Here is a 27,494-nt window from a genome sequence, read left to right as displayed (position 1 = left end):
GACATAAAGGGTTGGTAATCTTTCGTAGACACTTGAGCTAGTATAGGCTTTTGTGCTATGCAACTAGGGCATCCGTCTAGTATCCGTGCATAGAGCTCAACATTCGAGAAACATATGATGTCTAACCATGGAAACAGCTTCAATCTTACTCCCTGCGTCCCATAATATAAGAGCGTTTTTTTTATACTAGTGTAGTGTCAAAAATACTTTTATATTATGAAACGGAGGGAGTAGAAACTAAGAAATCCTAGCAATTGTTTGCTCTGATCAAGCAAAAAATGATACGTAACGCAGGCCAGGCAGAAGTTTGATAATGGATGAACGACAGAAAGTAATAAGGTGGAAACTTAAAAACCCTACAATATGGAATCATAAGTCACATTGCTTGCTGTAACATCATGCTTTAATCTTTCATACTTTATAATCATAACAAACTTCAACCCTTCAATTGTTCGTCGCACACATATTGGTGAAAAACATAGCAGCAGCGCTTCTTGGTTATGTTATGATTTATTTAGTCCAAATGCGCAATTATATAGTCTACCACACATAATTATAAGATAAACATTGAAAATCAGAAGAAATAGCATGCAATCGATTTCTGCCAATTTGCAAGCAATCTTATTGAAAATAATGAATTTATTACATTTAGTTAACATAAGCCAATAAAAATGGTTTTAAAAAGACTTCCACACGAGCATGTTGAATTTCCATTGAACCACCAGCTAGGCAGCTACAGACCTATACCTGTTCCATTATAGCATTATCTAAATCCAAAAAATAAAATGTAAAATCCTGAGGAAAAGTAGGGAAAAGATAAGCTAAGGCATTCTTACCTTCACCAATCGACAGTGATATGTCAACCGAAACTACTTGGTCGAAATGTAGGCCCAAGGGTATCCACCAAACACCTTGTCCCCTATGATAGCTGGAGCCAGGAGGAATTGATGGAACCCGTACTATCAGTATGCTAGTTCGATCATACAAGCAAGCTTCAAGTAATGAGAAGTATATATCAGAAGGCTGTATATAAGCTTGATTTTGTTTTACATTTTCCCGTGATTCATAAAAGAATAAATTCATAATTAGAGAAGGAGGATATATTATGCTATTAACGAATTAGAAGAGCAAATTTAATAATAATAAAATCTTACCCGTCATTTTAACTTTGGTCTGTACCAACAGGAATGATTTCCCTTAATCAAAAACTAATATAAGTACAGCCCCAGTAAGTGAAACAAATTCAGAAATAAACTGAGACGAGGACATCATTGACTAGTACTCCCTCCACAAAAGTAGTGATCTAAATGCTCTTATATTTCTTTACAGAAGGAGTATCATTTTCTCCACAACTTTCTGCAATAGTATATCCAATACAATAAGCTATAAAAAAATACATAATATTCAAATTTGCACTATTGCCTAATTTTGAAATCTAACTACAAATGACATTATTTGGTAGAGAGGGATTAAAAAATATCAACACTGATGCATTTTTCAGCTCTTCTACTATTGCTTGGACAGAGCACAAGTTTCTCTCCAGCCTTGATCTTGAGAGTCCATCCGCAATCATTTATTTGAGCCTCGATTGCAGAGGCGTAGGATATGTGCGCGGCTACCATGCTATTCAAGTAACTAGAGTGTTCTTGAATATTTCCTGATTTCGTATGAAAGCGAGGTGATAGAAACCAGATTCCTGTTCAAAGAAGATCCACCTGGGATCATCTTCACACATTCTGAGAGTCTATTGTAGTCATTAAGCAACTGAGCCATTGCTGCTTTTAGAATCGCCATGCCAGACACAAAGTTACTGCAACAAGTTACAACTTCATTGTGCATGAGTTCTAGAGCAGTTCTCCATTTCACGGCAAAGTTCTTCACAACTGGCTCAACATCAGCGATGTTTGGGCACTCAGTGTAAGAAATTAGGTCTTCGGCTACAAAAGTGATAGTCATTTTCTGCATATCCCCGTGAGTAACAACAATAACATACTTCAGCAATATTGTTTTGTCCAACTTACAAATGTGGTTCTTCACAAATTTAATTAAATCGCCAAAATACTCCATGAGCAATTCATCCTGTAAACCAGCAAAGGTCGAGAAAGTCAAAAGCTATCCATGGGTGTAAAGTCAGTCGATTCATTTCCATTTGAGAAAAGAAGCATTATAAATCTGCTGTCTTTAGCTTCATAAGGAAACTAACGGCCTAACCATATTCACCTGCCATCTGCTAAGCCAGCGACAAAATTTAAATAATTAGGCATATGATATGCAATTGCAGCCTTCCATATCATTGATCGGAACTTAGCGGACGGGCAGTTACTTCACAGTTGTTAAGCTTCATGCACTAGCCAACGCAACCAAAAGTCTGAACTGATGAAAAGGGCTAGTGCAATCCACATATACTGTAACACCCCTCTCACGACGGCACAAAGGGGGGGGGGGGCTACCAGCAATTTTTTAATAAATTGCGAAAACCAGGACTTGAACTCAAGACCTTAGCTCCGATACCATGTTAAGCTTCATGCACTAGCCAACGCAACCAAAAGTCCGAACTGATGAAAAGGGCTAGTGCAAGCCACGTATACTGTAACAACAGTTACCACCGATGCATCAAAAGCAGAAGTCATGAAGACACTGAGATTAGTTCTATGCCATATTATGTGCATAACCTTTTGATGACACTATTAATTTAATTTTGCAGAATTTTATCTGATTATATCATAAAGGCTACAATCAGTCATTTAGTGATTGACACTGAAATCATGTCTAAATGAGATCCCACTGTAATTCAGACTCGAGCCAAGTTCCACTGTAGTTCCCTAAAATCATGTCTAAATGAGATCCTGCCAGAAGTCAGGAAATGCTCTAACATTTAATCCTGCACCGCGGTTAGCATGGGGTGATAGGACATTTTACCACAAACAACACCAGGTTACTTTCCAGCTTCTCTTCAAAATATCTTCGCAGTTCTTTTGCTTCTTCACCAGCTTCCTGAAATAAATAGGCATGGAAAACCCCAATAGGCTGAAAGGAGCACAAGATGAATAGTTATTTGCATCAAAGCAAGAACCTAACCTTCAGGATAGAGATGGCCATGTCACAATTATTCAAAAGAAACAGGTGTTGCAGTTTCTGAGTTGCAAACTTTTCGGCAAATCTAACAAGTAGATCATCAACAGCTAACCTCAACCGCTTCAAGCTCATATCAAGCTACATGAATGATATTAGGTATACTATAAGAAAAACATTAAGACAAATCAGGGTATATTACCGAACCAACAAAGCTATTGGAAGAAAAAACAGACACTGGCAAGATAAAATGATATTGCTAAAGGAGGAATAGAAATGCTGCTTTCCCTTAAAGATGTCTTCCATGGTATAAAATTGATTTTATTGGAATGAAATGCATGTACTTAAGTACATCATATGCACCAACAATCATGAGAAGTTCATGAAATATATATTTTGAATGACGCTACTTAGTTAATCCAAAATTCAATAGAACAGGACACAAGTGCATGAGATGGTTAAATGGACAACATGAAGATTAAATAAGTGCAAATAGGTGATCAAAGCCATTGATTACAAACATACTGTAGAATATAGATATAGTGATTTCCAATAAAAATCGAAACATTTATTTGTTTAGAAACACAGCAGATTTGCATTCAAAAAAGAAATAAGCTGATGCTAGCAGAATCTGATGCTGGCTATTTATGTAACTGAACTAACCTGACCATCTCCACATTCAGCATTAAGTTGAACAAGAGATGCTGTGAACTCCATGTAGCACCTTACAATGTGGTGTGGATGAGTCCCATCCACCCATAACATTTTCGCATCACATTGGTACAAGTTTTGAATATACATGTCAAACACTGTCTTGAAACGTGGCCAGAGATAGATGAGAGACTGAAGAGAAAAGGACAGGGATGCAATTTATTAAGAACAGAGTTAACGGGGCATTCACAATAAATTGATGCCTCATCACAAACCTTATCCAAATATGTATCTAGACAAGGAAGCCGCCTGTTAGACATAACCAGCTGAAATGACAAAATAAAGGGAAAACAACTCTTGTTATCTTACGACACAGTAGATTAACAGACAAAATCTATTGCATTGAGAAGAACAAACCTGCAACAGAAGCACCACTGATGTAATTTTTTAAGCACCTAGTTTGTGCTATTATAGCTAGGATGTCTGTTGTTATTGTTTCTTACTTGAAATGACTACTTTCACTCTGGAGAGTATAGGTCTACATTAAATTCTCAAGGATAGCAGAATAGTATACTTCGTTAATCGTTAAATATCTCAACTTTGACAAAAGTTGGTTTCATATCACCAAAGAAAGCAAAGTTTATATTTCTGGTAAGAACAATAATGCTGAAATTACTACCAGTTATGCATTTATTTATGAGTGTCTAGGTTGTACTTGAGTTTTTTTTTTCTTAGCCATGAGATCTCCATGATCTCCTATTAACCTTTTCGAGAAAAAAAAAATGATCTCCTATTAACTCCAGGTTTAACAGGAAAATTATGTGGATGGATATTCAAGTACTCTCAAGGTGAAAAAACACTCAAGTACCTATTAGCACCCTTTATTTACGTACTCCCTCCGGTCCTTTTTAGTCTGCATATAAGTTTTGTCCGAAGTCAAAGTATCTCTACTTTGACTAAGCTTACAGAAAAAAGTATCAACATTCACGATGTTAGATTAGATTCATTATGAACTGTAGTTTCATAATATATGTATTTGGTATTGTAGATGTTGATATTTTTTAGTACAAATTTGGTCAAACTTTACAAAGTTTAACTTGACACAAATCTAATAAGTGGTCGTGGAGTAAAAACGACCGGAGGGAGTATAATGTATTCGTCGATTTTTCTGTCATCTTTAGATTGAATAGTGCTGGGGGTTGTCTGTGTTGAAATGTATTGTCCGCCTCCCTCCATCAGTCCGGACTTTTTGAGCAACTGGCTGGAGCATGAATTCAATATGGTATCTGAGCCAAGAGGTCTTCAGTTCAAGACCCTGCCAACGTAGTATTAAAAATAAACAGATTCTGCGGCCCATTGATCCCACGTCGAAGGACTAAAATAGCCTAGACGTGAGGGGAAGTGTTGAAATATATTGTCCGCCTATCTCCATCAGTTCGGACTTTTGGAGCAACTGGCTGGAGCATGAATTCAATAGTCTGGACTCCAGGTTTTGTGTTAACCAAATTTTCATATGTGAAGGCATTGCTTCGTGCCCCCACCAGTGTCATCTAGGAATTTGGTGTCTGATAGTTGGTATGGAAAAACAAATGTAAGGGTTCTGTTATTTATTTAATTGATTCCAAAGTGGTTCGCTTTAGCGAAAATAGTTCTGAACAAATAATGAAATATGAAAATATGGATGTCGCCAGAGATACATCATCATTACACCGAGTATACATGTGACTTGCCTTGTGCTATTGGACGTATGTGATTGGTCAATTTATTTTGTTTTACTCACTCCTTGTCCGTATTGTGCGCGGGGGGGAATGGGGACATAAGTTCAGTTTTCCTCCCCAGCAAAGGGAAAATAGCAAATACCTTCCTACCTGGTGCTTTTTAGTTATGCAGATCATGAGCATCAGGCATATTGCATCATGACTATTTGCAAGAGTAAGCTTCATGTTTTCATCAATTACTGCAAAAGGTCCTGAAAATTACAAGGATAAAGAAGGTTGTGAGGTTTTGCCGCATCAACTGAAGCATATGCCTTATGAATTATGATGCTCCACGTTAAATTTGGGCTGTATACGAAATTAAAATATGAGAACCAAATATAGCTTAAAGTGGTCACTGAAGGAGGTAATATCATTTCTGTAGCTAGTTTAATTAACTTCATGCTTGTGTGTGGTCAAAATAAATGCAAATGCCTGTATTAGAACTTTATTCTAGACCCACAAAGGTGCAGTAGTCTGACTCCAGCAGGAAAGAAGGCATTCAACTGCAAGTGGGTATACAATGTGAGGCAGAATGCAGAAGGAAAGGTTGAAAGGTACAAAGCAAGGCTTGTGGCGAGGGGGTACAGCCAGACATACGGCACTGACTACGATGAGACCTTTGCTCTAGCTGCAAAGGTGATCACTGAGGATTCTGACCTCCTGTGCAGCAAATTTCGGGTGGCCTTTACACCAACTCAATGTGAAGAATGCCTTCTTGCATGGGTACTTCCAGGAGGATATATACATGGAGATTCCACCTGGGTTCTCGATTTCTGAGACTGTTGGCAAGGTATGCAGGCTAAGAAAACTCTTTATGGACTGAAGCAGTCTCCAAGTGCTTGGTTTGATAAGTTTAGACGGGTTGTGTGTGAGATGGGGTATGGACAATGCAATGGTGGCCATATTGTTTTATAGACACTCTAAAGGGAACCTTGCAGTTTGTGTTGATGATATCATTATCACCGGCGATGATGACATAGAGATAGCAAGGTTAAAGGGGTGTCTGAGTAAGGCATTTAAAGTTAAAGATCTTGGTCGACTCAAGCACTTCCTTGGTATAGAAGTGGCAAGGTCTGGAAAAGGAATAGCTCTTTCTCAAAGAAAGAATACCCTGAGCTCCTCTGTGATGTTGGCATGTTGGGTTGTCGAGCTGTTCCAACCCCAATTGATCAAAAGCATAAAGTGACTGCCCAATCAGGTGATGATCTGGTGGATAAAGAAAAATATCAGCGATTGGTGGGAAGATTGTTATCCTTGTGTCATACACGACCAGACACTGCATTTGCAGTAAGTGTTGTGAACAGACATATGCATGAACCTAAAAGTGAACCTCTCGAGGCAGCATATAGAATCATGAGATACTTGAAGGGTTCTCCTACGAAAGGACTAATATACAAGAGTCATGGACATCTTGTCGTGGATGGTTATTGTGATGCTGATTGGGCTAGCTGCCTGGATGACAGGAGATCAACTTCAGGCCATTGTGTTTTTGTAGGAGGAAAACTAGTGTCTTGGGAAAGCAAGAAACAACCTGTTGTTTCCAAATCAACTGCAGAGGCTGAATACAGAGCCATTCGTAGGGATTGAGTGGGTTGTTATGGACAATAAATCTATTAGAAGAGTTGATGATATTGAAGACCAGTTGTATGAATGTATGGTGTGACAAGTCGGCAATTAACATAGCAAACAACCCAGTTCAACATGATAGAACCAAACATCTGGAGATTGACTGATTCTTTATCAACGAAAAACTGGATGCTGGGATTATCAAGATAAGAGTATATGGGTTCAGGACAACAAATTGCAGATTACTTGACTAAAGGACTGGGAACTAGAGAATGCAGTCCATCATGTGACAAGATGGGAATGATAGATATCTATCCCCTCTTGAGGGGGGGTGTTGTAAGTGTGGCCCATCCGTGACAGACCTAAAGGGGGCGTATTCATCCCTGTTGTCCCCGAGCACCGCAATACGAGAGAAAGCATGCGCTGCTGCTGCTGGTATGTCTCTCTCTCATCCCAACATAAAGTAACCATTGTGTGTTGCGAAGGTATTTACAGGATGTTCAGTATTGGCATAGACATATATAGCCACTAAAAAGAGGAAACATGAGACAAATAAGTAAAAAAAAGAAAACAAAAGACTGCACCTTCAAAAACTTGATAAAACATTGACTCTTCACGAAAGAATGCTTTGATAAAAATATACCTGAAAAGTATGTTTTACAGGAACCATCAGCATCATTACTGTACTCACATTAAATAGATGGATATTCACATACTCAGAGCTAGCAGTGTCCATCAGAAGCTTTTGTAGGCTCCTAAAAATAACTTCATATGGGTATTTCAAGGAATTAGCTTCAGATATACGAGGTACCAAGCCAGGCTGATCAATCTCCTGCGAAGTGAGGTAACAATATGGCCATGAATCTGCTGCAAATACAAAACAAATGTGCAATTCTGAATACTCAACTACACCCTCTGTTCCTAAATATAAGATGTTTTGGCAGTTCAATTTAAACTGCTAAAACGTCTTATATTTAGAAACAGAGGTGGTAGTTAACAATAATTATTTATGTACCTTCAAAATATTTGATCGTTCACCTAAAGAAAACATGAAACGATGATTTCTCAGTTGCTCTCTCCCCCTTGGTATAAGGTCTCCGATATTGGCGTCATATCCAATCACATCAGTGGATACACCAATATCTAGCTTCAAACTCTCCAATGCTTCTAAGTACACACGAAAATCTTCACTCAGCACCTAATCAGAAAAGAATAAACTAAGTTAAAATCTTAAGCAACATATACAGCACAGTAGCTGATATAGCACAATTCTGGTGACAGATCACCATAGATTCCACAAAGCAAGACAACAAAACACACCATGAAGCTTCCATAGATAGCAATTGTCATAATATTCATGTATCATACTATGAAATCATGATCGTGCTTTTATAACTGAGCAATGAACATCAAATGGTGGTCTATAATTTAAGAAGCAAGAATCTTATTACGTCTAATGTGTAATGTGGGCACAGTTGCATTTATACTGTGACCATGGCGAACAAGATAAAAGACCATACAAGCAGACATCATCATTGCACTATGTGAGTTCAGGTGACTATTTAGAAGGAAAAATGTATCGACATCACAGTAGATAGTCATTGTATTAGTAGGTTACGTGACAATGTAATTCAGATGTCTGAAAAAGACAATTCGATCGACACCATAGAGAAAAAAATGTAAGAGGTAAGTCAAGGACGAGGAATTGATGAATGTTGATGCCAAATGAAAGGAGGCATAATCCATATTGCCAGAGCCGCGACTACATGCAGTTCTTAGCATGCAAATTTTCATCTGAATGTTGATATTTCACTAAATTAAAATTCATTCGTCAAAAGACAGACAATCAAAAGCAAGCGGAGCCTCGGCCTACTGCCATCTATTTCCACCAGAATTCCAACCATGAGGCCTGTCATATTCCATCACCAGCCAAAAGTCATCTGTTCAACATGTATGTTGATCTCCCAGTACCTAATGGCTCAGGCATGGCACAAGTGATATGTCTTGAAAACTCTCTTCATACCCAATCATGTAGTCATGGACAGGCATGGGAAAACATATTTTCTCTCAGAAAAGAAGTGGAAATAATTTCACACAGCTTTACCTTGTTCATTTTATCAACATATGCTGCACAGACATCATTATATGTCTCGATTCCATGCTCTTTAAGAAAGAGAAGAAGATACCTGAGAGAACCATGCAAGCAATAATTAGCTCCTGTAGGAAATTATCAGAATGCTTACGGTATCTTTCATATGCAACAGTGTCTTTAATTATTCCAACCTCAAATGGTTTTCCTTACCCCTATCCACTTAGTTAGAAAATCAAGCATGAATTGACTTTTAAGAAAACCAAAAATGCTGTTGAACCGGTATGGGCCCAGCCCAGCCTCTTTCTTCCTTAGGGCCCAAGCCCATGTAGAGGGACTGACCTAATAAGGAGGCATCCAGCCATCCAGCTCCAGCCAGAGCCGCCACACAGATGCACACAGCTGGAGGTACTCCTCTCTTTCTCCCGATTCTACATGGTATCAGAGCCAGGTCTGGCAGGGCCTGACGGACGACGGCGCCGGACAGCGTGGCTGCGGGCTCCGGTGGGGATCAACGGCGGCCCTGCAAGCTGGAGAGGAGGCGGCTGTGCGCGGGCTGTGCGTGCGCGCGAGGAGGAGAAGCGGCTGCGCGGGCGACAGTGCAACGGCTGGTGCTGGTTCCTTCCTGCCCCGGCTCTCTTATCTCTCTCTGTTCTGCTGTGTTTCTGGAGGTGGAAGGGAGAAGGAGAGAGGAGGAAGAGAAAGAAGGGCAGCTGCTGGAGTCTGCTGTTGTGGCTGCATCTGGGGTTGCGGCTGCTGCTGTTTGCCCGAGAAGGAGGTTGCAGTTGCTGTTGCTGCTGGTGGTGTGCACTACAGGGAGCTGGGTGCTGCTGCTGGAGGACAAGGTACTAAAACCATTAGGAGCTGTTACTGATGGGAGCCAATTCCTGGAGCCTGATGGTTTGTTTCCCAATCATATTCCAAATCCCAAGGACAAAGCTGCAATGGAAGCCATCACACAAGCATCATCCTTTGGTAGAGCCTTCTTTGCTACTTCACCCTTTATTGCCGCTTCACGTGTAGCCTTTCGCAATGCAATGGGCAGTTCCACTGTGTCAGATGAGCTTGTATCACTGCCTTGCTGCCCCCCCGCACTCTTGCATCACTGCCTTGTTGCTCCCCCTGCACTCTTGCCTCACTGCCTTGCTGCTCCCCTTGCACGTGTGGTTGCTGTCGAGAGTACACCAGGGTGTTCGTCTGCCATCGATCCCGAACAGGAACCCGAAGAGCACCAATCTTAAGTGTATCAACAGTTGGCTCAACATGAACCTGCATACCATCATCGGTGAGAGTACTAACTGGAATTGTTCCCACTATTGATTGGACCTGAACTTGCATATCATTATCAGTGTTATTGCCCACAGAATCACCCTGAGTATGAGACACATCCTTCTCCCCCTCTTGACCATCTTGCACATGATGTAGGTGGTCAAGCTCTGCAAACAGCAGACTGAGATCAGTCGGCACACCATAGAATGGCTCAGACTCCCTGAAGGTAACATCCATACTCACAAACCTGCGTTTTTTAGAGGGACACCAACATTTATACCCCTGCTGACTAGAAGAGTATCCAAGAAAGACACACTTCACTGCCCGAGGATCTAGCTTCCCAACAGAAGGTCGGTGATCACGAACAAAGCAGGTACTTCCAAACAACTTTGGGGGAACAACAAACTTATTTTCTCCAAGCAGCAGCTCACACGGAGATTTCATGTCGAGTATCCTTGAAGGTGTCCGGTTGATTAGGTATGTGGCTGTCATAACTGCTTCATTCCACAAGAACTTGGGCACATTCATGGTAAACATCAATGACCGAGCAACCTCAAGGATATGTCGATTCTTCCTTTCTGCCACTCCATTCTGAGGGGGGTGTCTGGATAGGAAGTTTGATGAAGAATCCCTTGATCAGACAAGAAGGCCCCAAAGGTATTGTTCACATACTCTGTGCCATTGTCAGTCCTGATCACCTGCACCTACACCTTAAACTGATTCTTCACCAAGGCATGGAAATCCTGAAAACAGCTAAACACCTCATCCTTGTGACGCATCAAATAGATCCAAGTCATACGAGTATAGCAGTCGATAAAGGTAACAAAGTACTTTATTCCATGCATTGAGACAACTGGGCTTTTCCATACATCCGAATGAACAAGCATAAAAGGAGATATGCTGCTAAGTCCCTTACTGACATAGGAGGCTCTTGTGTGTTTAGCATATTCACTGATGCTGCCTATGGAGATTGTGCTCACTGGGCCTCCACTGATGAAGATAATATAGAAAAGGCATCTCTTGCCACTAATGAGAATGGTCCAGAATGGGTTCTAGACTCTGGAGCATCTAAGCATGTTGCGGGTAAATCCAGTGTGTTTGAGTCTTATAATAAGCATCCTCTTACTCACAAGGGCACTATACAAATGGCCAATGGTACAAAGCAACCTGTTATAGGGGTTGGCACAGTACAATGTACTTCGAGCATCTCCCTATCCTCAGTTTTACATGTGCCAGCTTTTCCTGTCAACTTGGTCTCGATGAGTGCCCTCATTGATCAAATAGATTGTCGTGTGATTCTTGATAAGTTTGGTTGCTTGATTGAAGAGAGACAGACGAGGCAGACGGTTGGGACTGGCACCAGGCGTAGGGGGCTCTGGTATATGGACCAGGAGGTGCAGTCGGACTTGGTGTGTGCTGTGACCATGGAGGATAAGGAGAAGCAGGCGATGATTCACCACTGTAGGATGGGGCATGTATCTTTTGATAAGATGAGTAGAATATTTCCGGATGTTATGTGTGGCATAGGCAAGGGCAAGTTGACATGTGATGCTTGTGATGATCTTGATATTGGCAATTTTGTGTCTTATAAGGCTTTGTCACCCTCATATAAGGGGTTTGTTGCCTCCCTCCAAATTGTGTCAATTCCAAAGGATTGGAAGGCTGCAAAGCAAGATCCAAAGTGGCGTGAAGCGATGATAGAAGAGTTGGAAGCATTGAGAAAAAACAAGACATGGGTGCTCACCACATTGCCGGCAGAAAAGAAAGCGGTGAGTTGTAAATGGATCTATACAGTGAAGCAGAATCCTCAAGGGAAGGTGGAACGGTATAAGGCCAGATTGGTTGCGAGAGGATATAGTCAAACTTATGGAATTGATTATGATGAGACATTTGCTCCCGTGACAAAGATGAGCACAGTAATTATATTGGTCTCTTGTGCTGCAAACTTTGGGTGGAAGTTGCATCAATTAGATGTCAAGAATGCCTTTTTGCATGGTGAGTTGCAGGAAGAAGTGTACATGGAGATACCACCAGGTTTTGGTACTTCAGAGACTACGGGGAAGGTATGCAGGCTGAAGAAATCCTTGTATGGACTGAAGCAATCACCAATGGCATGGTTTGATAGGTTCAGACGTGTTGTCCGTGGTATGGCGTATGGTCAGTGTAATGGTGACCACACGATGTTCTACAAGCACTCTGATCGGAAGATCACCATTCTTGCTGTTTATGTGGATGACATTATCATCACTGGAGATGATAACGAGGAAATAGAGAGATTGAAAGGCTGTTTGAGCAAGGAGTTTGAGGTAAAGGATTTGGGTAACCTAAAATACTTCCTTGGCATTGAAGTGGCTCGGACAGAGAAGGAAATCTCTTTGTGCCAACGAAAATACACCTTGGATCTCTTGAGTGACATGGGCATGATGGGATGTCGTACTGCCCCTATTCCGATTGAACAAAATCATCAAGTGACAGGACAATCAGGAGAGCTAGTGAATAAGGAAGATTATCAAAAATTGGTTGTTATTGTACTTGTGTCATACCAGGCCTGACATTACGTATGCTATGGGGGTGGTGAGCAGATACATGCATGAACCAAGGAGTGGGCATCTTGATATTGTGCACAGAATCCTGAGATACTTGAAGGGGGCTCCGGGTAAAGGGTTGTGGTTTGGGAAGAGTGGACATCTTGAGGTGGATGGCTATAGTGATTCTGACTGGGCCAGTTGTCAAGATGATAGAAGATCAACTTCTGGCTACTGCGTGTTTGTGGGAGGAAATTTGGTGTCATGGAGAAGCAAGAAACAATTGGTTGTGTCTAGATCAACAGCAGAAGCTGAGTATAGAGCATTATCTCAAGGGTTGTGTGAGATGCTCTGGGTGAAATACCTGCTGAATGAGTTGAAACTGTTAGGAAAGCAACTTATCTTTATTGAAGGCCCAAGGGGCATATATATATTACACATGACTTGAGATGCAAGGAAAGTAAACATAGACTAATAAGGACTCCTAGACTAATACTAATACTTCCTAACACCCCCCCTCAAATGCAAAGCGTATGTAATAGCATTGCATTTGAAGAAGTGTAATACTAAAAAAAAATGATAATCCAAATCCGCGTCTTGAGAGTGTCGTCGTAGCATGAAGAGTCTTCAAAACTTGTCGAGTCGCCGAAGGAGATAACGAAGAGATGGTACATCAGAGGTAGACACCGCATCACTTGAAGATACAAGATAAGTATCAAGAGAAGATGGGTCAAAAGAAGATGGCACATCAGAGGAAGACACCGCATCACTTGAAGATACAACATAAGTATCAAGAGAAGATGGGTTGTCAAAAGAAGATGGCACATCAAGAGGAATAAAGCATTGTGCAGAAAATCATAGTCCACGACAACCGACAGCGAAAGAAGCTCGGCGGTTAAGGCACGATGAACATAGATTGACAATGCAAAAAAAAATTCAGAAAATCCTATAGATAACAACAAGGGCAAGTAGGCCACAAAAGTTGTATAGAAAGGATCAGGACCGGAAAAAGGCTGACGGACTAAGGTATGGTGGACTCGCATGGCATGAGAAAACACAAAATATCAACGGATTTGGTGGACGCAGCGGAAAACAAAGAAAACTAGAAAACACACACTAGATTAGGGATGATGGCAGCGGAAGAGAAAAAAAAAATATCATGGCGAAGGGAATAGCAGTAGCACGCAAGCTGGACGTGCGGGAGCAGAACATGCAATCAGGAGCTAAGCAGTACACGCCACGACAAGGTAGCATGCAGCAGCAAGCAGCACGTGTGTAGCAGAGGCAGCGGTGGCCAATAGCATCATGTAGCAGCAGTATTTTTTTTTGGAACACGACCCAAGCAGCGGCAGGTGGGATCGGGACGGGAGGCTGGAGGCGGCGAGATCCAGCGGCAGGTGGTGGAAGCAGCGGGATCCCAACAGTGGCTGGTTGATCCGATCTGGAAGCATCAGGGTCAACAACACGTGAGAACCAGACCAGCCGTTGTGGACCTGTAACGCTGGTGGAGGCTGGAGGCAGCTAGATCGGATCCGGATCCCAACGATCCAGCAGCGGCAGGTGGGATCCAGCAGCAGCAGCGACTTCAGCCAGGAGCAGATCAGGGGGAGTTGCAGATCCAGGCAGCCAGAAGAGGTGGCGAGATACTTCGGCCAGGTGCAGATCCAGCACCAGAGGGACTTCGGCCTGTAGCGGATACTTCGGCCAGGAGCAGATCCAGCACCAGAGGGACTTCGGCCTGTAGCGGATACTTCGGCCAGGAGCAGATCAGGAGCGGTAGCGAGATCCAGCGACGGGAACGGCAGCTGGAGCAGGAACGGGGGAAAAAAATTGGATCGTGAGGATGAGTTGCGGCGTCCGGAGACCTAAACCTAGGCTCTAATACCATGTTAGGAAAGCAACTTATCTTTATTGAAGGCCCAAGGGGCATATATATATTACACATGACTTGAGATGCAAGGAAAGTAAACATAGACTAATAAGGACTCCTAGACTAATACTAATACTTCCTAACAGAAACTTCTGAGGAAGGGACCCTTGAAGGTGTGGTGTGACAATCAGTCAGCTATAGTTATCGCTAATAACCCAGTTCAACATGATAGGACAAAGCATGTGGAAACTGATCGCTTTTTCATTAAGGAGAAACTTGATGCCGGGATCATCAGCCTTACCCATGTCAGCTCTGGGCAGTAGTTTGCAGATTGTTTGACAAAGGGACTGGGAACAAAGGAGTGTAACTTGGCATGTGACAAGATGGGAATGATAGATATCTACCACCCATCCTGAGGGGGAGTGTTGAACCGGTATGGGCCCAGCCCAGCCTCTTTCTTCCTTAGGGCCCAAGCCCATGTAGAGGGACTGACCTAATAAGGAGGCATCCAGCCATCCAGCTCCAGCCAGAGCCGCCACACACATACACACAGGCTGGAGGTACTCCTCTCTTTCTCCCGATTCTACAAATGCATACAGCTTTCAGGCACATATAGTCTAACGTAAAAGGCGGCACAAGTAAATTACAGAATGAGAAGAGTATAGGTACGATTCTTCATACAACCAGGAACATGAGATTTAATACCATGAAGATAACTATTGTACAGAGAGGACACAACGGCTAGATATTCCATAGACATTTAATTTTCCACCATGTATACCTATACTTCTGAAGCAAATTTTGTTGAAGTATCTGGATATTAGTTCCAGGCTTTCTCATGGAAGAGAATATCCCAATGACATAGGCGGACACCTGACAAAGTAAATAGTGGAAAATAAATGATAAGCATCACACCAGTAGTAAATATTTTACAGTAATTAACGGAGGTAAACAAAATGTAACACAAACAGATTTCTGTTAGCTTGAAAACCAGGACATAAAGCAGTTGTTAATCTATATGAGTGCATTCTTAGGTAACCTTTGATAGTGCCTTTTTCCGAAGCCTTTCCAGTTCTTGCTTAATATCTTTCAGAGCTTTTGATGCATTAAGCAATGGATCAACTTGAGCAAATTTCAACTTTTTGCTCAACATGTTTAGACTTTTGATATAATCATCATTTACCTGCCAAAAGAAACTGGAATAGCAAGTCATTGAACTTATTATATTCATGCATCAGCAAATATGTGATTTAGGAAAACAAAAGGAGAAAGATGTTTCTTTGAAAAAGAGAAACATCTTAAGCTCCATCTATTGGGTGGATTGCTGGTTCCAGTATGCTACTAGATACATGATGTTTTCTTTCAAAAGGAAAAACATATAAAGTTCTATGTTGTTTTCTTTGGAAAAGGGCCAACACCACATCTATAGAAAGCTTAAACAGCGACTTACAGATGTTCAACAGAACTTTCAGTGTGTAAACAAAACATTGGAATTGCCAACTTAGGCACAGTTTGTGGTTGCTCAAATATAATGTGCTGAATTTATTTATAATCTTCTGTAGAAGAATAGGCACAGAAGCAGGAAAGGGTGGTTAGCCAACCAATAAAACAGGCAAAAGCTGGTTGGCAAATGGCGTATTGTGGTAGATTATGATGATCCCATTTACCATTTAAATAACCAACTTTTCCTACTTTTGTGCCTATTTTTCTACAGCAGATTATAGAGTAAGTTCAGCGCAACAGAGTTCAGCTGCCACAATCAAACCTTAAAATACAACTACTAGGTAATGTTGGCCAACAATTACAAAAAGGCTGCAACTTGTTAAGCTTCATGCACTAACCAACGCAACCAAAAGTCCGAACTGATGGAAAGGGCTAGTGCAATCCACATATACTGTAACACCCCCTCTCACGTGTGACGGGGAAGACAAGTCAACACGTGCAACCGGAAGAGAGCGACGGCGTGCGGAACTCACGTATGACTCAAGAGGCCTCTACGTGGACACAAAGGGGGGCTACCAGCAATTTTTAATAAATTGCGAAGGCCAGGACTTGAACTCAAGACCTTAGCTCCGATACCATGTTAAGCTTCATGCACTAGCCAACGCAACCAAAAGTCCGAACTGATGGAAAGGGCTAGTGCAATCCACATATACTGCACGATGGGCGTAGATCGACAATGCAAAAGAAGTCCAGAAAATCCTATAGAAAACAACAAGTAGGCCACAAAAGTTGCATAGAAAGGATCAAGACCGGAGAAAGGCTGACGGACTAAGGTATGGTGGACTCGCATGGCATGAGAAAACACAAAATATCAACGGATTTGGTGGACGCAGCGGAAAACAAGGAAGCTAAAAGCTAGGAAGCATACACGACACAAAGATGCAAAATCCATCGTATATGCAGAAGACATTGTACTTTTTTTATACCACGAGATTTGACAGAACCCGAAGCAGACGAGATCCATCCTGACGAGCACCAGCAACGGACGAGGGCCTGACGAGCACCAGCTGCAGGACCAGTGCGGACGAGAGGAGCACCAACACCAGCGCGGACGAGAGCTGACGAGACGAGTACTTGACAAGACGAGCACCAGCGAGACGGGAGCTGACGAGCACCAGCAGCGAATCGGGAGCGGAGGAGATCCGGCCAGAGGTGGCGGCCGTGAGCAATGCGGCCCGAGTCGCAAGCGGGATCCGGCGCGAGATCGCGCGTGGACAGCAGGATCCGACGGGATCTGGCGGCTGGAGGCGGATGCCGGCTGGAGGCAACGGCGGCTGGATCCAACGGGATGAGACAAGGTGGAGGCCAGCAACGAATCCGGCAGGCGGCGACGGAGTTGCGCGTCAGGAGCACCAAGCCGGCAGGGAACGAGAGCAGCACCCTGGGGATCGATCCACAGCAGGGGTGGCGCCTCGATCTGGATCCGAGGAACTGGCGAGATGGGGTGGCGGCGGCTGGAGGCCAAAACGGATCGGGAGCGGGGAGTTTGACGGGAGGAGCCTCGTTCCAGCGGGAGCAGCCTCGTTCCAGCGGGATCTGGAGAAGCAGCGGCTGCAGCAGCAGGTCGAGAACGAGAGCTGCAGCTGGAGGAGATCGGGAGCAGCAGCGCGAGACGGCCAGAGGACGATGGCGGCATCGCGAGGGGAGGGAGCGTCCGGCCGAGAGGAGGTTGGTGGCGGTGCGAGATTGGATCAGCACGAGTTGCACGTGCGAAAAAATAACCTAAAGCTCTAATACCATGTTAGGAAAGCAACTTATCTTTATTGAAGGCTCAAGGGACATATATATATTACACATGACTTAAGATGCAAGGAAAGTAAACATAGACTAATAAGGACTCCTAGACTAATACTAATACTTTCTAACACAACTAAAAACCATTAACCAAAACATACAGAAGAACTCCTGCTAATTCCTTCAAAAGGATACCAGCATACCGGGGTTCAATTTTTAATGAAAATATGTGCATATTGGAAGCCAGCTTGAGGACAATTTGCTGTCCAGGAGGAGTGCAATGTTGTTCACGTATTGGACGAGGATAGCAGCATCAGCAGATTGGATAGGTTGTGTTGGAGCTACAGAGCCAAGTTGGACACTCGGGAATAGAAGGAGAATCAGGAAATAACAGGATTCAGATAGTCCAGAAATACTAAGAAAGAGTGTACCAGGTGGTAGGGAAAGATATATTAGGGAGCCCAGTTGTACTAGGAAAGATCTAATGAATTGAGTCATGTGTAGGAAATGTCAAGACCTAAGCATCCAGCATATGAGAATGCTCATATTCTTTTGACACAAGCAGTAAGAAACAAATCTCTGTATGCTATCATTTGATCCTCTAGTTCACTCATCCCAACATATGTCTACCTAACCCCCCTTCAACCATGTTGTCTAGCCGTCTTCACTGCGGTAAGAAACAATGCATGTCTGTGGATCCATGAGATCACAACTTTCTGCGCAGCTTGGCATTCATTACTAATCTAAACGGGACAAAATAGATGAGAAAACCAAAACAAAAATCCATATGAATATCCATAATTGATAGAAACTGAGGACAGGATAAGAATAAGATGTACTGGATCGTCCTAACTATTGAAGATGACAGCCATGGCCTACTGGGATGGTGCTCAACTGAGCATTTAGAAATCGCTGTTTTTAGTGCACTTCGCGCTTGAACAATCATGTCTAACTAAAACGATAAACAATACTCCCTCCATTCCTAAATGTAAGGTGTATTAGTTTTAAAAAAAGTCAAACCTTGTTTACATTTGACCAACTTTATAGTAAAATATATAATGTTTTACAATACCAAATATATAAAATACAAAAATATATTTCATGATGAATGTAGTGATTATGATTTGGTATTCTAGACCTTGATATTTTGGTGTACAAACTCGGTCAAAGTTAGACAAGTTTGACTTTTTGAAATAATAATACACCTTATATTTAGGAATGGAGGGAGTATTAGACAGCACATTAACATAGAGAGTAAATAGTACAGCAACTGTTTATCATATGCACTGATGCACACATATAGTTTCATCTTTTTTTTTTTGAACCGGACATAACCCCTTTCCAGAAGGATGTCTCCCCTCCACCCCGCTCCGCTCCCCAGCCCCTAGCCTAGCCTAGCCCAGCCTCCTCCCGCCGCCGTCGAGCTCTGCCGGCACCCTCCCTTCGCCATGGCCTTCTCCTGCTCCAGCGAGGCGAGCTCCTCAGGCCACGCGCGCCGCTGGCAGGTCTCCCTCGACGGCTCGTCCTCCACGCGCTCCTACAGCGAGGTCGCCGCCTCCCCACGCTCCCCGGTGCCGACGGCGCGCCAGCAGGCTGCTACGCCGCCCCGTGCCGACCCACCCGCCCCCCTGCGGCTGGTGTGCGCCGGGTGCCGGCCACGGCTCACCTGGGGCCACGTTCGGAGGTGCACCAGGTGGAGCGCGAAGGAGTCGCGGCCGAGGTCGACCAGGAGGGGTTCGAGCTCCCTCGGCGCAGGGACCGACCTCGCCATCCCCGGCGTGCCGCTGCGCCTGGCCCTGCACCGCCTTGTCGCCGCAGCCCATCGGCCGAGGAGGCGGCGGGCCTCTGCTTCCGCTGCCTGGACTCGCGCCACCGGGTGCGCGACTGCACTGGCGACGTCCGCTGCCGCCGCTGCCTCATGTCTGGCCACAAGTCCTGGGAATGCCCGGACCGCCGCCGCCCCGGCACACGCGCCCACTCCCCGCGCGCGCCTGCGACGAGGACCGCGCCGCCGACGGCACCGCGCCCCGCGGCGCCCCGCACACTCCTGTTGCTGCCCCCCATGGAGGCCCAGGAACACATCGATGGCCCGCCCGCTCCGGTGCGTGTCATCCTCGCCCGCTCCATCGAGATCGAGGAGACGGAAGGCGTCCTGCGCCGGGCCATGGTGGCCACCATCACTGGGACGCGACCCGTCGTCTCCGCGGAAGAGGTGTCCGAGCTGCTGCACACCTCCCTCGCCCTGCGCCCCGGTGACTTTTTCATGCACCTTCACCGCCCGTAGGACTTCCTCATCGTCATCGCCTCCCGTGAGCTCAAGGACCGCCTCGCAGGCGACCACTTCATCTCCGGCCCAAGCTTCTCCCTTTCGCTGCGTCCATGGTGCAAGCTCGCGCATGCTGGCTCCGGCAGGCTGGACTACCGCGTCGAGCTCGAGCTCCGCGGGATCCCCGTCCAGGCCTGGCATCTTTCCACGGCGGAGCACATCCTGGGCAGTAGCTGCTGGATTGAGAGGCTGCATCCGAGCACGCGCTCCCGCGTCGACCTCGCCACGTTCCGGCTCTCTGCCCGCACCGCAGACCCGGCCCGCATTCGCCGCCATGCCACCTTGGAGATCGTCGAGTCGCATCCCTCGCGCCACCAGCCGGACGCCCCTGCCATCTCCACCCTCACGTACCCGGTGTCCATCACGCTCGCCCGCGCCGAGCTCGACACCCCAGTGCCGAGCATCCCCGCCCCTGCGGTCGATCCCGACGACGGCCAGGGCGGTGACCAGGGGCGCCGCGATGACGACCCTGCCAGGCGCGCTCGACAGCGCCGTCGTGGCCGCAAGAGGCGCCGCACCGGTTCCAACCCTGCTGGTCGCGCCGACGGCATGCAGATGGACGACCTCCCCTGGCCGCGCAACCCGCAGCGCGCTGACGGCATCGCCATAGTTGCTGGATGGGCCTCGGCCTGTGAGTGCGGCGTACGGTCACGCAGCCGCCGGCGCTCCGCCCGTTTCGTATCATCCGGCCATGGCCTAGCCTGCGCGGGGCCCATGGCACCTGTCGACCACGCCATCCCCCTGAAAAAGCGCAGGGCAAAGCAGTCAAGGCTGATTTGTCCCTAATCCCCAGGCCGACAGGATCAGAAGCTGCAGAGGGGGAGCCCACCCTCGTGGCCCAGGATAGCTCGCAGGCTCCTGTCACTGGCGCGGCCCCAACACGAATCCTAACCCGCCGTCGCCCGACGCGGTCGTGGATGGCATCGGGACACCGCTTCGCGCCGCACCAACACCCTCTGCCCAACCAGATCGGCTGATTTTCGTGGGGCCCCTCTCTTTGGACTCAGAGATTCCTGACTCCCAGGCCGCACAGCACCCCACCCTTGCCGAAGCTGATCCGGCCTCTGCGCGAAGGCCTGCCTCCAACCGGTACACCCCTGGCACTGGTTCGGAGCTCTCTGCGCCACACGCAGATGACGAGACCCTGGTCGGGTCGAAGGAGGGCGCGATGACGGCGGACTCTGCCAGCCCCGTCCCCCCACCCTCGCCTGATGCGGGCGCGCCCACCACTCCAGTGGTTTGGCCCCAAAACAATTCGGAGCCCGCCCCACTCCTTGCAGATGCGCCGATCAGCCCTCAGGCTGTGCCCTGCCTGGGCCATACCCCCACGGGCCGCTTCGCTTCCCCGCCGATCACCATGCTACGATCGCGCCATCGGAGACCTGCTGCGACGTGGACATTTGGAGAATTCCTCTCGGCCGCTGTCCTCCCCACCCTAGGAAAGCGCCCGTGCCGGGGCCGTTCCACGTCTTCCTCCGCGGGGGCTGCCTCCAAGACCGCTGCACCACCCACGGCTGAGCGTCGGGCGCAGGTGCAGGTCCTCCACACACTTGGCATCGTGGGCGTCAACCAGCAGATCACCACTGCCGAGATGCGGGCCTACGACGGCATCTTCGCTGCACCCATCCCCCGGTCTGTGCTCGCTGCGATCGCAACACTGGTAGATCGCGAGTTGCCTCCCCTCCCGGGATCGGCGCCGACCACGACCATGGCGGACGGCGGCCCCATTGCGGCCTAATCGCTGTGTGCAGCACCCCTGTCGAACATGATCCCATGAATTACGACCTCAAAATTGTAATCTGGAATGCCCGCGGCATGAACACGCGCGCTCGTCGTTCGGCCATTCGCTCGCTGATTTGTACCACCGAGGCCTCCATTGTATGCATTCAAGAAACAAAGATGGAGTTGATCTGCTCGTCGACAGTCCTTGAGACGCTTGGTTCCGAGTTCGACGAATACGTTTATTTGCCGGCCGTCGGCACCCGCGGTGGCATACTCTTGGCTTGGAAGAGTCGGTCCATCGCCCTTTCCGACCAGTCGTTCACCACGAACACGCTCTCAGCCAAAGTTGCCATGCCCGGCGCCGCCCACTGGTGGCTTACCGTCGTATACGGACCCCAGGCCGACGCGGCGAAGATCGCCTTCCTGCAAGAGCTGCGCGACGTGCGCGCTGCCTGCCCTGGACCTTGGATGCTATGCGGGGACTTCAACCTAATCTATCGCGAGGAGGACAAGAACAACCGCAACCTCAACCACCGCATGATGGGCAAGTTTCGCCGCCTGATCGATGACCTCGCGCTCAAAGAGGTATACCTTAACGGCCGCCGTTACACGTGGTCGAACGAGCAATCGCCGCCAACGCTCGTGTGCCTCGACCGCGTCCTATGCACCTCGGACTGGGAAGAGCTGCATGGGGAGTGCCACCTCCGCTGCCTCGCGTCCGTCTTCTCCGACCATAGCCCTCTGCTACCGGACTGCTGCCCCCTGCCACGCGCTCACTGCCGATCCCACTTCGAGCAGTTCTGGCTCCGCCTGGATGGCTTCCAGGACGTGGTGACCATGGCTTGGAGCTCCGTTACTGACGGCAATCCCTTCAAGCGCATGGTGCTACGCCTCCAGGCCACTGCTAGCGCACTTACTAGTTGGAGCGCTCGCTCGGTCGGAGGCGTCCGCCTCAAGCTCGCAATCGCGCGGGAGCTGATCTCCAAATTCGACAAGGCGCAAGAGGACCGGGCCCTCACCCCCGACGAGCGCTGGCTGCGCTCCCAATTGAAGATATCCTACCTCGGGCTTGCCTCGCTCGAGCGCACCATTGCCCGCCAGCGAGCACGGGTTACCTCGCTGAAGGACGGAGACGCCAACACCTCCTTCTTCCACCGCCAGAGCACCTACCGCAGGCAGAAGAACATGATCTACAACATCAGCATCGACGGTTGCGCGATTTCTAGCCACGACGACATGGTGGACGCGGCCTTCTCACACTTTGATGGCCTACTTGGCACCGCCGTCGACCGCGAGTGCTCGCTCCACCTTGACGAGCTCATCGAGCCCGCCGACGACCTCCTCATCCTCTAGGAGCCGTTCGCCGCCGAGGAAATCTGGCACGCTATACAGCGACTGCCCGCGCACAAGGCGCCGGGCCCCGACGGCTTCACTGCAGAATTTATGCGCGCTTGCTGGCCCACGGTGCGGCAAGACTTGGTGGATGTCTTCCAGCAGCTATACGACATGCGCGGCCGAGGTTTCGCCCGCCTTAACCAGGCGCTGCTCACCTTGCTCCCCAAGCGTGCCGACGCCGCCACCTTCGGGGACTACAGGCCGATCAGCCTTATCCATCTCATCGCCAAGGTGTTCGCCAAAGTGCTCCCACTCTGCCTTGGCCCAGAGCTGGATCGCCTCGTCAGCCCGAACCAAAATGCATTCATCCCCGGGCGCAGCCTCCATGACAACTTCGTCCTCGTCAAGCAATCTGCGCGGCTACTCCATCAGCTCAAAGCCCCACGTGCCCTCCTTAAGCTTGACCTGACGAAGGCATTTGACTCGATCTCCTGACCTTTCGTCTTCAAGGTGCTGCAGCGCTACGGCTTTGGTTCTCGCTTCCGAGCATGGATGGCCATCCTGCTATCTTCAGCAAGCACTAGGGTGCTGCTCAATGGCGACCCCCCCCCCATTTGGCATCGTCGAGGCTTCCGGCAGGTCGACCCGCTGTCCCCGCAGCTCTTCGTCCTCGTCGTCGACGTCCTCGGCCGGCTCGTCAACCGGGCCACCTCGCTGGGTATCTTGCAGCAGCTCCACCCGCGGCGCGCGGTACCGGCGATCTCGTTGTACGCAGACGACGTCGTGCTGTTCTGCCGTCCATCGCCGGCCGAGATCACCGCAGTCAAGGGTATCCTGCACCTCTTCGGCCGCGCCTCCGGACTCCACGTCAACTTCGCCAAGAGCACGGCGACCCTCATTCGTTGCGACGAGGATGCGGCAACCGCTGCAGTACAGCTGCTCGGCTGTCCCATCGCCGAGCTCCCGGTCGGCTCTCCGCCTGCGATGGCTATGGCTCAGCCGCACCGACCAGAACAGAGCATGGAGTGGGCTCGACCTGCAGTTCTCGGCGGATGAACGTGCCCTGTTCTTCGCCTGCACCACGATGTCCCTGGGGAACGGCCTCTCGGCCCTCTTCTGGGACGGCCGCTGGATCGGCGGCCGATCCGTTGGCGAGATAGCACCGCGGCTCCTCGCCTGCATCCCCACGCGCAAGAGGAAGGCGCGGACCGTTGCAGAGGGGCTCAATGCCAATGATTGGGCTCGCGACATCGAGGGCGCTCTCGGAATCCACGAGATTGGCCAGTACATCCACCTCTGGAACGCCATTGAGCACACCATCCTGCTCAACACGCCCGACCAGCTCACCTGGAAGTGGACCAGGAATGGATCGTACTCTGCCAAGTCCTGCTATAAGGCTACCTTCCAGGGATCCATCCCCAACGCCTCCTGGAAGCTCATATGGAAGAGCTGGGCTCCACCCCGGGTGCGCTTCTTCCATTGGCTTGCTGACCAAGATAGATGTTGGACCTCCGATCGCCTAGCTCGTCGTGGGCTGCAGTACCACGACCCTTGCCTCTTGTGCTGCCAGGACCCCGAGACAATGGACCACTTGCTCCTCCGCTGCCCCTTCTCCAGGCAGGTATGGCAAGACGTCATCGCCTGGCTCCGCTTGCCGTGCACCGCCCCCAGCCACGAGCCTTCCCTTCTTGCCTGGTGGCATCGCGCCAAGTGGAGTATGCCGCAGCCCATGCGCAAAGGCTTCGCCTCCGTGACCCTGCTGACCCCATGGATGATTTGGAAGCACCGCAACAGCTGTGTGTTCGAGGGCACCCAACCCTCGGTGAACGACCTGGTTACGAGGATCAAAGACGAAGCGTCCCTCTGGACCAAGGAAGGAGCGCTGGTCTCCGCGTCATCTTCCCCCAGACCTGGGATGTACACTAGCTATAGGTTTTCCATTACCAGTAATGCCCCTCCTAGGAGGATTGTAACATAAACTCTACCTTTTCAATACAAAGAAACGCATGTATCTCACTGCGTTTTCTCGAAAATAACCCCTTTCCATTACTCTCATAACGGAAATACAAAGTTTTTCCAAACCAGAGATAAGGGGACGGGAAAGAGGAAAGCGAGTTCAACACATCGCCGGGAAACCCACCACAGGAACTCGCCTGCAAGACACCTGCTGTGGGGTGAAAATCCGACAACACCTAAAAAGTCTCACACTAAACCGGAACTGACGGGAGCAACATAAGTTCAGCTCCACACATGAGCACTACTGCACGCCCACACAGGGGTCAGGGAACCAAAACGAACATATAGTTTCATCTACATGTGCTGATGTGCATGAAGAAAAATATATTGAAGTCACTGGCTCATAGCTACTAAAAACCGTCAAGACTTGCATGTGGAACAAAAGAACTCAAAAGTAAGCTATCATACTGGAAAAAGTACGCATCAAATTGCAGAGTTTTTGTTAGATGCCTACCTCTCCATCAATTATAACATTCACCAAACCAGGAGGAGCGACAATTTCTTCAACAAATGCTGCAAGCTTTGTCTCAGCCAACTGTACAGCATAAGCTCCCGTATCAGCCCATTAATATTTATTGAACTATTAAAGTAAACATTAACAGTGCATCAAATATGCTACTGGTGCCAATTAAAAATTTACCATTCAATTTTGTATCGCCAAAACTGAACTTCCGAGTAACTCTTGTTATTCGTAAAGTATTTTGTTAAACTGAAGAATTTTTGTACCTATATAAGATTATCGCAGTCTCAGTAAAAGCATAACAGGATTGTCCTTACCTTCCGGTTCTTCAGCCTCACACCCAAGTCCAAGGATCTCTCATGGAGACTTCTAAGTTCCGAGCTTAAAGAACCAATGTGAACCTGACATCCAACAACACATAATTTCAATACTCCCTCCGATCCATATAACTTGTCTCTCAAACGGATGTATCTAGGCGTATTTCAGTGCTAGATACATCCGTTTGAGCGACAAGTAATATTGATCGGAGGGAGTAATATGATTATGGTCACAAGCTGGGAGCTACTGTTGGACATCTATTTGCAAATTATATCACAAAACTAAAAGTTTTACGGAGCACACACTTCCCCATCAGGTATGGCCACCCAAGCCTCTCCTACGCTCTCCATTTCAGGTCTACTTTGTTAATGCAAGGATTCCTCCGCCTCCAGTCACCGTTGCAAGCCAACACCTACGGTGTGGGCAAGGATGTCGGATCAGGGGCGGTGCTGACAGATGGCAACAGTTACTGTGTTATACTCACCTTGCCTAGCACTGCCTCACTAATCCCACATCCATAACAAGCACTATCTCACTTTCTCAGGCTTTCAAACTTCAGTGCTCTGTGTGCTTGGGACGGTTATGGTCTAATCGATTGGCTGGTAGTATGGCAATGACACCCGATTTGTCCTGCACTATCTGATCAAGTACCAACCCAAAGCCAGGTTAACAAGATTCCCCACATCCAGCCTTCTTCCACTAGTGATTGCTCGTTCTGAGTTCAGCGACCTCTGCTCCCAACTCCAGAGGCACTGAAAGAGTGGCAACTAGATCGCAAAGAGTGCATGACAACTGGTAAGCCTCGTATAATGGCAAAAGAACCATGAGAGAATGAACTTCTCAGGTCCCACTGTTGACACCAGATTTTGGCACGGAAGAAAATCTTATTAAGATGGATTTAAATGAAGAAGTGCTCCACGTGAAAAAGTTTTGTGGTGTTGACATGAACATTTTTGAAGTTCGGGCCATCGCTGTCCGATCTCATCTCGAAGGCCGAAACTGTGTTCGAAGTGCTGAGATTTCATATTCAGAGTATTGTTCGTCCAATTAAGCCCACAATACAGCCTCATATGGAAAATTGTTCAACAGGAATTGTCTTCTTCTCGTCGAAACGATCGATTTTGATATAAAAATCATGTCGATCCGGGATCGTATGCAAAAGTTAGAGCCAGCAGAGTACGGCCCTACCACAAGGCAAAATATGGCGCGAGGGGTCAGACAACTGTCTGATGGATGGCACGAGGTCGCGCGAGGGATCAGACAAGCTGTCTGATGGATGGC

General features: G+C 47.4%; 1 protein-coding gene and 1 pseudogene across 1 annotated transcript in view; both read right to left on the bottom strand.

The window, feature by feature from the left end:
- Positions 1–1,268: 1,268 nt before the first annotated feature.
- The window catches only part of LOC123432058 (vacuolar protein sorting-associated protein 52 A-like), a 50,002-nt gene continuing 23,776 nt past the window's right edge, over positions 1,269–27,494 (bottom strand). The window contains exons 7-21 of the mRNA XM_045115366.1: positions 26,213–26,296; positions 25,890–25,970; positions 15,839–15,982; positions 15,581–15,672; positions 9,151–9,232; positions 8,062–8,244; positions 7,763–7,878; positions 7,631–7,689; positions 5,592–5,692; positions 3,999–4,049; positions 3,736–3,915; positions 3,079–3,213; positions 2,920–2,994; positions 2,022–2,079; positions 1,269–1,937 (exon numbers count right to left, since the gene is read on the bottom strand). Of these exons, the coding sequence (XP_044971301.1) occupies positions 1,636–1,937; positions 2,022–2,079; positions 2,920–2,994; positions 3,079–3,213; positions 3,736–3,915; positions 3,999–4,049; positions 5,592–5,692; positions 7,631–7,689; positions 7,763–7,878; positions 8,062–8,244; positions 9,151–9,232; positions 15,581–15,672; positions 15,839–15,982; positions 25,890–25,970; positions 26,213–26,296 (1,743 nt within the window). The 3' untranslated portion in view covers positions 1,269–1,635. The remainder of the gene's footprint in view (positions 1,938–2,021; positions 2,080–2,919; positions 2,995–3,078; positions 3,214–3,735; positions 3,916–3,998; positions 4,050–5,591; positions 5,693–7,630; positions 7,690–7,762; positions 7,879–8,061; positions 8,245–9,150; positions 9,233–15,580; positions 15,673–15,838; positions 15,983–25,889; positions 25,971–26,212; positions 26,297–27,494) is intronic.
- LOC123432042 lies at positions 19,347–21,047 on the bottom strand (annotated as a pseudogene).

Source organism: Hordeum vulgare, chromosome 1H (assembly GCF_904849725.1).
Source record: "Hordeum vulgare subsp. vulgare chromosome 1H, MorexV3_pseudomolecules_assembly, whole genome shotgun sequence".
Classification (NCBI taxonomy): Eukaryota; Viridiplantae; Streptophyta; class Magnoliopsida; order Poales; family Poaceae; genus Hordeum; species Hordeum vulgare.
Note: the sequence above shows the minus strand (reverse complement) of the source record. Positions and strands in the feature narration are given on the sequence as shown.